Source organism: Cyrtonyx montezumae, unplaced genomic scaffold, assembly GCF_038088225.1.
Source record: "Cyrtonyx montezumae isolate F1298 unplaced genomic scaffold, pur_monq_1.0 scaffold_8, whole genome shotgun sequence".
NCBI classification, from domain to species: Eukaryota; Metazoa; Chordata; class Aves; order Galliformes; family Odontophoridae; genus Cyrtonyx; species Cyrtonyx montezumae.
In genome coordinates, this window is record NW_027072089.1 from 102938091 (window position 1) to 102950539 (window position 12449).

At 36.5% G+C, this 12449-nt stretch overlaps 1 protein-coding gene across 1 annotated transcript in view; it reads right to left on the reverse strand.

Annotated features, from left to right (window-relative positions):
* Window positions 1–12449, reverse strand: part of COL6A6 (collagen type VI alpha 6 chain) — a 59304-nt gene that overhangs the window by 37047 nt on the left and 9808 nt on the right. Inside the window, exons 2-4 of the mRNA XM_065752688.1 lie at window positions 4426–4548; window positions 2294–2884; window positions 221–820 (exon numbers count right to left, since the gene is read on the reverse strand). Of these exons, the coding sequence (XP_065608760.1) occupies window positions 221–820; window positions 2294–2884; window positions 4426–4548 (1314 nt within the window). The remainder of the gene's footprint in view (window positions 1–220; window positions 821–2293; window positions 2885–4425; window positions 4549–12449) is intronic.

Below are 12449 nucleotides of genomic sequence, written 5' to 3' on the forward strand. Positions count from 1 at the left end.
AGTTAATACAGAGTTACAACAAATTATGCACTGGCAAACATTGCAACTGCACAAGCAAAGGCAGTGAATATATTTTTCTTTTTCAATAGAACATCTCTGTAAAGATGAAGCTGTCAGCCATTTACACTGTTTTTCCCTCCCAGACGCCCAAGAAGTTGTTCTGAACTACCAGTGAGTTAGCTACTCAGCCTGCCAGTTTTGCTCTTCTGATATATCGTACCTGCTGGCACACTTGAATCAAGGTCATAAAGCTTCTCAAGTGAAGTTTCCATGTCACTGACAATGTTTTGCTGCACAGGGTCAATGCTTTCCACTTCGTAAATCTGATAAGCCTTGCTAGAGGATTCTCTCACCGTTGCTGCTATCCTGTCAATGTATGCAACATCAACTGAGGTAACTTCAACCCCCATCTCTTCTAACATCCAGGCTTCCTCCATGATACTGTTTCTAGATCCAGAAGACGTGAAGATCACTACAACTTGTGGAGTGCCTTCACTGAGCCGGCTTCCAGCACCATTCATTAAAAAGGCTTTCTGTAAAAACTCCATGGCACTTTCATTCTGCAATGAGCCTCCAGTGAATGCAATGCTGCGCTGAACGTGATCAAGCACCTCTTCTTTGTTTTCATATGTGTTCAGTAAAAATTCTACCTTCCCCATGCCACTAAACTGGGCTAGGCCAATCCTATACTTGTTAAGCCCAACATCTAGCTGTGTGACTATTTGGGAGATGAAGCGTTTTACCCTCTCAGATGTTGACGGCTTCATGTTCTCAGTGGAGTCAATAAGGAAAATAACATCAGCATATTGTTTTACAAACGCTGTGTAGAGGAAAAAAAAATAAAAGATCTGCTGAGATACTGCAATCCAGACCTGGCTCTGAACATAAGCTAAACAAGAATTGCAACCTTGTCATTGATATTCATGTTTTTAAGTTTGGACATGAGCTTTAAGTCCACAGCATATCATTTAAACATGTTACAAAATAGCTGTAATACTATCTTTTGACAAGTTAAACAAAGAATTCTAATGAAAACAACCTTATTTAAAATTTAAAATAATAATAATAATGTCTTGAGAATCTTCTATATCTGACAGTATTTATAAAGAAAAAGTTTTACCTTCCTCCCACCAAAAATTCTACTTATGACTTTGGGACTGAGATTGAATGCTTTATCATTTAATTCCAGTAATATTCCACTTACCATGGACTTCTACATCCCTGCTATACTCTAGGTTGCATTTAAGAACACTTCAGAATAAATGCATCTTAATAACAACCTCATGAGGGCTTGTTCCAAAAGGCAGAAAGTCCTTTCAAATATTAGAGGAAGTACCACAACATAAACAAAATTATTCTAATTTCACTTACATTCAATGGAAAGCGATGCACATTTTGGGAGAAGTCAGATGCAAGAAAAATGAAACTGGGCCTAAATGTGTCTTTCAGCGTAACAGTTTATGATGGAAAAAGGAAATTAGAGCCAGTTGCATAAGTACCAACATTAGCAACTAATTCCTAACTTTTTCTTATTGAGAAAAGTAGTAAGGATAGACATACTGACCTCAGCAAAACTAGAAACCAACATAATATAGTTATTATTTTAATTTAATATTTAAAATATTTATTACTGCTTTAAACTCCATATTCTTTGTTTTGATACTACTTTTGCTACCATGCCTTTTTTTTTTTTTTATAACCCATCCCCTTTCAGGGTCCAATAATGACATAGATTTTCATAAAACAGATGGAATACATTTTCTGTGAATTTTGCTGTTCAGAAAATATATTGAAAGGATTGGAAAATATGGCTTCTCTACTTTTTTTCTCACTCCTAGAATGTTCACTCTGAACTAGGTTTTTAGAAACATCAAAAAAGTGGCCAAAAGCAGAGCTTGATAAATAATTCTATGCAACTGCTCAGTGACATACAAACATTTTGCTATTAATGGTTCCACCAGCACTAATGAGATGCAATTTAATATATTTCATTATATCAGTGAACCCACCTCTGATTTTCTTTGCAGTTCATTAAGATTCTGCTTACGACAGTACTGAGCATAAACTTACCTTTGTTTTTAACAATTAAATCTCACTGACTTCAGCATAGGCACTGAAACACATTTAAGAGAACAGGGACACCATCCTGAACTGTGACATAACTCAGATTTAGCCCCATTATTTCCAATAGAACTACATGACATCAAAAACAAGACCACATTTCTACATTCTATTTTCACAATTACATGGAAGGAACAACTGAAATGGCATAAGTATAAGGATAATTCCTTACCTTGTGCGTGGCTTTCAATTGCAATGCAGAAGTTTTGCAAAAGTGTCGTGGAGAGATCTGGAAGGTCATCAAAACTACCAATGCTATACAGATATTTATGGAAGGGTTTGCTGGTTATTTGCTGAAGTTCGGTTGTATTCTGGATGCCAATTCCAATAACATAAATGGAAATGCCTCTGTATCTCAGCTTCTTGGCAGGTTGTTCTACTTCATCACTGGACTTTCCACCAGTGATAAGAATAGTTAACTGAGGGACATAACCCTTAGCTCTACTACCAGCAGATTCTGTAAAATACATTGTGCTGACAAAATCGAGAGCTCTCCCTGTGTAAGTTTCTCCACCTCTGTATGGCAAATTCCTAATCTGCTCCAAAACATCATTTTTTAATAAATACTGATTCAGTAAGAACACTTGGTAAGCTTCATTACTGTACTGGGCCAGTCCAACTCTGATTGTCTCAAGGCCAACGTCAAGACTTGAGACCAAGGAGGAGAGGAAGCTCTTCACCTTCTGAAAGTTTTCCTGGGCAATGCTTGTTGAAGTATCCACTACAAAGACAACATCTGCCAATGTGGCTTTACTGCAAGCTGCTCAAGGAAGATGACATAGAAAAACAAATTACTATCACCTCTTCTCTGAAATTGTTCATGAATAAGGAAGTACTGAATGTACATTTTATTGTTCATGAAAAATAACTGTTGTATGTTTCTGTCTTTCCTTTCCTCCCCTCACTTTCCCCACTCCCATTATTTTGAATATTTTAAAAGTAGACTTCTACTCAAAATTGGTAACGCTTAAAAGTTGGTATTATTAACAAATACAGAAGACAGAAGAAGAAAGCTATATTTTGATAACACTGCAATTACATATTTTATCTACTCTTCTATGAAACATTTATAGAATGTTGTGAGAACATCACTACCACACATCTCTCACTATATAGACATGATTACTTGCGGGCTCACTCTCTATTTTTTGAATTTCAAGCAGAGCAAAATTTTTAATGCCTGTGGCATACGATGTGATGCCAGCATCCTTGACTGCTGCAGCTGAGTTTTGAGTATCATCTTCAGCTTGCCCATTTCTTATCACAGCAGCAGTTTGAAGAACCCATTTATTTACTTTTTCCCCAGCACTTGTAATGAAGTAAACTGAAGGATATGTCCAATTTTGATGCCTCCTCCCATGTGAGGCAATTTCTCTATGGTATCTTACAGAATATTCTTGTTATAATAGGTGTTGAGTAAGAATTCAGTACATAGTACATCATCCTTTTTTCCCCCTTGTTCTTCAAACAGCAGGTCAGATGTCACATCTTCCCGTATCATTGTCAGGCAAAGAAGAGATGCTGGAATTCACACCAACATAACTTCCATACACAGTTCTTTCATATGAAGTCATATGCAAAGAATGCATATGGTAATTGCTGTACTCTTTTCTGTATGTGAAACACAATCATAAGAATGCACTGACCTTCTGTCAAGGGAGCTACAAAGGAAAGTTACTTATGTACTTTGGACTCTAGACTGCAAGCATATATTGCTAACTAGTCACACTGACTTAAACAGGACTAAATATGTTTACCTGTAGGAAATACTGAACTCATGCATTTCCACATCATTAAGGAGCATATGATAATATTAGGGCATGCATGAAATAGCAACAATTTCCTTAAACCAAGAAACACTATGAAGGTGTTCTGCAACTGCACAGATTGCTTTCTCCAGCAGTAGTCAGTTATTCTGGAAGATTTAAGATAATAAAGCTGAGCCCTGGACTTAACCTTGCATTTTGCATTCTTGCTATTCGCAAATAACGTATCTAGGCTGCCAAATTTTTAGCTAGGACACAACGCAGTTTCCACTTAACTGCAAAAGTTTTTCCTTGGTTTTGAAAATACATAACCTCAGCATGCATGAACAGAAATAAATTGTAATGAGCTGTTGCACTGCATTTTATTTTTTTAGGAAAACTCTCTTATTGTAGTTTAAATGTGTGCATCATAAAAACATATATCAACCTTAGTTAAAATATAAACTGTCACTAATTCATCATCTCTCTCTGGCTCTGGATACATATAGGGAAAGAAAAGCTACTAATCTGAAGATAAGACATCTCTTATATGTATTACCAGTCTGTGCATCTATAGTGCTGAATGCAGATACAAAGAGAAGAACAAGAAGTGATTTCCAATCATCCATTTTGAAAGTCTCCCTAGAAAAACAAAGAAATACAGAGCTTAATTTCTCGGGAGCTTGATAGTTGTGAGTGAAGTTGCTTCATGTGCATTTTATTAATGTCACAGATGCTTTCTAGCTCCATACAGTTTAAAGTAGTATTTTAAATTCCAAGTTTCTTCCTTTACACTCAACATACATGTTTTGAAAACAGAACTGTTTGTGCTTGACACTAATGTACAGGATAAAACTGAAATGAACTGATCCTCACAGTCATACTTCATTCTGATCACACAACTATATTTACCACAATCCCCATTTCAAGAGAAAGCAAGCTACTCACAATACAGATTAATGAAAATTAAACTTCTAAGATTCAGCTCTATTCTTGAAATTAGCCAATCACACAACTTTTGTGAATCACAAAAGAAAATTTTGGTGGGTGCCTCTATATAAAAGAGACATTGATAAGATTAATTGATAAGATTAAGCATTTATTTACAAGTTAGCCGGTAACGAGGACACCATGTGAAAGTGCCATAATTCAATCCTAGGTGAAATGGGAATAAAATCTCAGCAAGAAAGTACAAAATTAAGCTACATTATGCTTGAGCATATTAAACAATAACAGTTTTGAAAAAAATTTAATTCTAGAACACAGATTAAACAGTTTATAGAACACAAATACACTAAATAGCTTAAAGAATAAAAAGAAATGGTAAGTCAGGTCATAATCATTGTCTTTGTTTCATTCCCTACTCCTATATTAATTATAGCTTCCAATTGCTTATATTTTTGAATGCTACTGAGCTGACACATTCATGGAAATACCCATCTTAATCCCTGCATTTTCTTTCTGGGAAGAGGTATTACATTCTACACGCCAATTGACGTAACACAGATATTATGCTCAAACACAAAGTAACTGAAAAAGACATTCCACTGGGGTCACTCTAAGAATCTCATACTTAATACACAGCTACTGATAGAGGTATATTGGTCTGGAAGATGTATGGCTAGTGAACTTTATCTTCTACCAGCTCTGTACAGCTAAAATGCTACACAAAGCATGGTTAAGCTACCAGAAGTGTGGAATAAACCAAACATTACTCTGTCTCAGGTAATTGTTTGAACTTGTTGGTTTATCCTGGCAGACACTCAGATCAAAACAAGTGGTTTAAGCTATCTCTTTATATTCCAGGCTTGGGTTCAATACAGAGTACAATTTTAGTAAACCCTACACTATGACTTTTTTAATAACCAAAATATATGTATATATTATTTCAGGACTTCTGGAACCCTGATGAGAATAATTTATCTAAAATTTAGTTTTAGAGCTGACGTGCATGCAGATTTCCCCAGCATCTGTATCTGTGACGCTGCTCAATGCCAAATATCTATGCTGGCTTGAATATGGCCATGAAAATGATCCACGGAATGGAACACCCCTCCTATGTGGACAGACAGAGAGAGCTGGGGCTGTTCAGCCTGGAGAAGGCTGCAAGGTGACCCGATAGCAGCCTTTCAGTATCTAAGATGAAGTTACAGAAAAGAACGGAACAGCACGGTCTGTGATGAAAGAACAAGGGGAAATATTTTCAAGTTTGAAGAGGGTAGAAATAGGTTGCATATAAGGAATTAATCTTTTACAGTGAGGGTGGTGAGGCACTGGAACAGGTTGCCTGGTGATGTGTTTGGTGGCCTGTCCCTGGAGACTTCAAGGTAAGGATGAATAAGGCCCTGAGCAACCTGATCTGCCTGTGGATGTCCCTGTTCATGGCAGGGGAGTTGAACTAGATGGCCTTCAGAGGTCCCTTCCAAATCTAAGGACTCTATGATTAGAATTTTCAGTATTTTCAGGGTATCTGCTGAAGGCAGAATATGTTCGCACACATGCATATTCTCTTTATTTCTGTCACTTTTGTTTGATGAACACCTGCTTGCCATCAGTCACCAAAAAATGTCTCAGTGATCAGAACACAGGTCTACCTTGCCCAGTCCCTTGTCAGTGGCTCTTAGATTAAGAAAAGAATATAAACTTCAGCAATGTTGGAATATTCTGCCTTCATCATGGACTGCTTTGAAGACTTCCAGGTTACATTTGGATGAGGATTATAATTTGTATGAATTCTTCTAATCTCCTTTGAAACAAGAGGTAGTTTTATATTGACCACAAGTCAATCAGATTGTTTATCACACTCTAAACTACATTTATGTGCTATTGGAAAAGCAAGCCAACTATCTGTGAAAACAAAGTTAATGACTAAATGCTGCTGTAAACACTTTGTTACCCCAGGTTTTAAATTGTATCTTGTATCTGCAAATACCAGTGGAAAGGCTGCAGCTGGTGTAACATCATAGCATAGGGTTAAGTTCCAAGGTCCTATAGTAATGACATTTAATATTATCCCAAGTCTTGGAAATAACAAAAAGCAATAAATAAAAATCAACTAATCAAGTTCATATTCTACCTTCAAGCAACAACAAAATATTATTTCCAGGCATTGCCACAGCAAGCTCTGTTCTAGCTCCTGGAGGGTTCTTGGGAATGTCTTTGGGGAGAAGGAAAAAAAAAAAACACACCTGCTCTATTCAAGAAAATTATTACTTCGGAACACTACCTATTACTAGTACAGCAGTGACACAGAGATGCCAGAAGAAACTAATGTCCCTAAGCACCAGAAGGAATTCCAGGTACTATATGGTGGTTAAAAAGGAAAAGGGGCAAGAAACACTGGGTTGATATGTGGAAACCTTCAATTCCTCCACATATTGCAGTTTTAAAAAGCACTTCTAACAAACAAAAGCTTGATATGTACACATATATGAAACCATACAAAATAAAAAGGTTCTCAGCATCTTAAATGGCATCTTCACATTGAAACTGTGTTGACCATTCAATTTTCTGTATACATTTCTGATAGTGAATCTCTTCAGCATTCTCACTGATCACTTTGATAATTACCAATTCTTACTACCACATCTCATTACAGCCTCTTTTTTAGACTTCAATCAGCAAAAAGCTTTCTCTGCAATACAGTTAAGCATTATAATGATATCCAAAACAAAAATGTCAGTATAACTAACTTTCATTAGTGGATGACGTGTAATACCTGTGCCAGGAGAGCAATAAGTATCTTGAACTATATGACCTTGTGAGAGTCACAGAGCACCAGAAAAGGCTGCCCAGAAAGACTGTGGAGTCTCCTTCTCAAGAGCCATCTGGATCCCTACCTGAGTGACATATTGTAGGGAACCTGCTTTAGCAGGGGGTTCAACTTAAGTGATCTCCAAAGATCCCTTCAGACCCCTACAACTCTTTGACCTTAATAAGATGCACGTACATTTCTCAATGCAGCTAGAAAAGTATACATTCAAGGGCAGTAAAGTAAAATGCTGCCAGTGTTTTTCCTTTAAAACCTCCCTCCAGTCAGAAAATCTCTATGCAAATATACATCTTTCTGCAAGATTTTATTTCAGTTCTAAGACCGCTGAACTCATACACTTACTACCTTTAAAAATGAAAGTACATCCACTTATTTCTTCACTTGAATCACCAACTTGTTTGTTTCTGATAAACAGAATATTCTCTGCAATGCAGCATATATCAAATGTATTTTGACAGTTACAAAGGCCAGAAGTTTTGATTAACAAATTTAAAAAAAGGGAAAGTGAATGATTTTCAGTTTTTCAGACAACAAACGTATTTCTGACATTGTACAGAATGCTGGAAACAATGTACAGAAGGATGGACATACAGGACAGACACAGAAAGATGACATCACTCCTTGGAATTTCTGAAGGAGTTTAGATTTAACATAATCTAAAGCACTGTATAAGCAGAGAGCAGTTTGCTCTCTGAATTTATTTTTTCATGCTCTTTACCCAGGAAGTACTGCATCAATTCAGTCTAGCCAGACACCTGATTGTTAGTACAGAGAATCTTTCTAGCCCATCTGATAACACTCTTAGATGCAGCCTGGAACTCAAAGTAAAAGAATCAATTTTTTTTTTTTTTTTTTGAGCAAATAGAACACAAAAATCTTCTGTAAGAAAATAGCTGTTCCAGAACCTACCAACAATTTTCTGCCAATTTCATCATTTGAGCAGGTCAGCAACTTCAAAGAAAGTATCTGATGTGGTTTAGCCCCACTAGGCAGCACCATGCACCTGCTCCATAGTGGGAAGGCAGAGAGTGAGTCAGAAAGTTATGAGCGGGAGAACTCATGAGTTGAGATAAAGGTTGTCCAATAAGTGAAGCAAAAGCCACATGTGCATACAAAGTGCTGCCCTGACAAATAGCATTAATAGAAAACCTCAAACTGGCACTAACATAATGGGAGAATATTTATACTGTCCTGCATCACCACATAAAGAATTTCAAAGAATAAAAGGCTCACAGAGTGTCTCATGAATGCAGGTCAGAAGCAAGGAATTTCCTGAAGAATGAAATAAAAAAGGAGATCCAGAGTGTGCTTCACAGATGTTATGTGCAAAAACAATTCATGTTGAACAAAGTCCTTCTGGCAGTAAATCACAGAAACATAGAAAGGCTTGGGCTGGAAGGGATCTTAAAGATCATCTAGTTAACAACCTCAGTCCCATTAAATTCTGGTGAGTTTCACTTTCCCCCTTATAATGGCAAAAATTTTCAGGGCAGCCTACAGTAGGACACACAAACTGTAGTCCCTTCTTTAGCAAGGAGCTACACTTTGCAAAGCAACCATTTCAGTTTTGTACTACAGCCTCTCTCTTACTGCCCTGTGAGATACACAATAGCCAGTGTCTGTTTTGAGCTACGTAACTATTTCCACGCTTTCTAATTGCCACCCTCATCTTCTCCCAGCCTAAGGGCTCACGATGTTCCTTGTTCATAGGGTCAGACACCCGTGACTAAAACATTTCTCTCACTCTGCCCAAACACAGAGCAGAAGGGAACAAATACCTCAGTTGCTCATTATTTTCCCCTTCAATGTCTCATACTGACATTGCACTTCAGGCAGCTTCTTTAAATGCAGAGACATTGCAATTTTAAAATACATAGATTAATTTCCCTACTTGCACCATTTATTGTGTTTAATTTTCATGAAATCACGTACACTTCCAGATATACACTACATACAGTATTAACAGAAGTATTTTATGCCTTCTTTCTGCACTCTTCAGTATTTGCTAAACTAGTGAAGAAGCATTAAAGCTCAGATACTACAGATTAAATCCTACATTACTCAGTGTCATGAAGCATTATCAGTTCTGCATATTAAGCTAGCAAAAATATGGAAACTTAATATAACACTGCATATACAAAGTCCTATTAAAGGATACATAATTCACATATCAGTAGTTAATTACTTAAAGATATACATAGATATAATTTATGTGAATGCTAAGACATCAATTTCAAAGGAAATAAAAACACCTACTTTTAACTCTAATGTGATTTAATGATACTTTATATTAAAAAAAAAATCAAAAGTTCTTAGAAACCAGTATAAAGAAACATACATATTTTGCAGTACATCTCATGGTCAGTAATTTTCCTTCTTGTTTGTTCCTAGACCCACCAATATATATACAAGAAATCTAAAATGAAGAAGCAGATCAATAGCACTCCCAAACTCTCTAAATTCTTCATAGAGGTTACTTGCAATCATATTTTGTTTTTCATTTCAATGAGCTACTGTTCCAGTTTTATGTACTTTGGTGTTTTATATACTAAAGGAAAGCCATTCAGCAGATGTTTGCTGCCAGAGAGAAATGCATAGTTAAATGCCAGTACTTCATGCACTTCTGAAGTGCATTATAAAAAGCTTGGATATTTTCATACAACACCTGTTTTTCACCTATCATTTAAAACCATGATGCATGCAGAATTTGCCTGCGCACCTTAGGGTGGGAACATTTTCCTGCTTGTTTGTCCATATATTAAGAGAAAGAACATAATTGTTTTGTGGCAGCTTCAAATCCCATTTCTAATAGTGCAAAGTATGTGATCATGGAGCTTTTTCTTACCTAATGAAGTACCTCAGTTAGATTTCTTCAGCTTTTACATCCTGACTTTTTTTCTTCTGAAGTCTTTTGGGGGAAAAAAAAAAAAGGAAAACAAAACAGAGTCCTGGAGTACAGCAAACAGAAAGCCTCGCCTCACATGCCCCAGTTAGTTACTCCTTCCTCCCCATTCCTTTTCTCTCACTAAGGAGAATTTAAAGCCTAGATTCCATCTGTGCAGGTTCCCAGTTTCACCAAACATTAAAACTAGAAGAAATCCATTCCACCCCCGCACCTAACTACTATCCTCATAAGTTCAGATACTGAACTTTCACCACTGAGACAGGAATGCAAAAAAAAAAAGATAAAAGTGGCTGTAGAAGTTATGCACAATACTTACAGTGAATTGACGTTTGGAAAATAAAACTTCTACTGAATAATTCAGTCCTTTTATCAATCATCTCTCTACAGACATTTTCTTCTTTTATTACTACATTGTCTTTGGTTAGCTTTGAAATGTCTCAGGAGGAAAATTGCAGCCTCACCTTCTTTATGTTTCTCAAAACCAAGCAGAATTTTCTAATGACTGCAGGTATAATCACATGGCTAGACACTGAATCAAGCAAGGACATCCTTGGTGACTTACTTACCTCACTTTGGAGGTCAGTGCAATCAACACAATACTCCAAATGTTCCAAGGTGTGCTTCCATTCCAAAGGTCTTAGAAGCCTCAGCTGGAAAGAGCATGGCTAAAAGGATAGGAACACCTCCCATGTACACACATACGGCACCACACTAGGTGTCTACACACAATCTTAACTGGAAAAAATGATCAATATTAAAAGAAATGTTCATTTACTGTCAAGATCTATTGTGTTTCTGCCTGTCAGCTAGTGGAATGAATGTTTACCTGCTGACTTGACTCTAAGGAATGGAGAGGGTCATGATTTTCCATTTCAGTATTTGATGCACCTTTTACAAGCTTATTTTTCACATTTCTTTTTCAGAACAGAACTTAATAATTAGTATGTTATTATTCAGTAAGCATTAAAAATTCATTAGCATTGATACCTATATGCTTCCTGCTGGTTTAAACAGCACCAACTATACAAAATTAAAGCTCTGAACCCTTATACCCTAACAGTTTGTACTGTTCTAACATACCATGAAAATAAGAGCTAAATTACAGTTTGTCTCTTCAATCAAGAGGATTCTGAGCCAAGCATCTATCAGGAAGTTCAGCTAGTTACACTGTCCCCACATCTGATGAAATCACATATAGTCCTTCCTGAATTTAATACATTCAAAACATTGATAACATTACTTCTCCTATGACCTGAATGTATGTACCCACTACACCCTTGGCTCAGCATGACCTGCCTGCACTTCCCACAGTGCAATTGCAGCCTCTCCTCTTTGAGGAAGAGATGAAGCAGGTAGAGAAACAGAGCCGTTATTGCTGCATGCCAGATATGATGAACTAAAAATTATGCATGGTTTATATTTAAAAAAAGATCTGAAATGATTCCACTGTCCTCCCGCCCCTACCCCCATTATTTTGCTTCTACGAAATCTTGAGAGCTCCATTTTTTCCCCCATAAAACTAATGTTTATCTTAGAGTTTCTAGCAAAACACGGAAAAAGCAGTTCATCAAAAAACAACTTCTAAATAGAATAACTATTAAATCTACCTACTACCATGGCTGGCTACTCTGAGAAGCTGACAAGTTTTGATTTCTCATACTCTATAAACAGCTATTTATCACCACATCCTAGTTTAATTGCTATATTCAGATGAAGTCAATTAAAACTTGCCTTTAAGTGTATGAATTCAGTAAGACCATCTGATGTTGTGATCAAAATACAGATTAAGAGTTTAGTTTCCACAAGAAAGAAGAGGAATATTACATTTCATCTTTTATCACAGAACACAGAGAATTTGAAAATAATAATAAAGCCTGTAAATGGAGCTGTGAAGCTGAAAATTCTG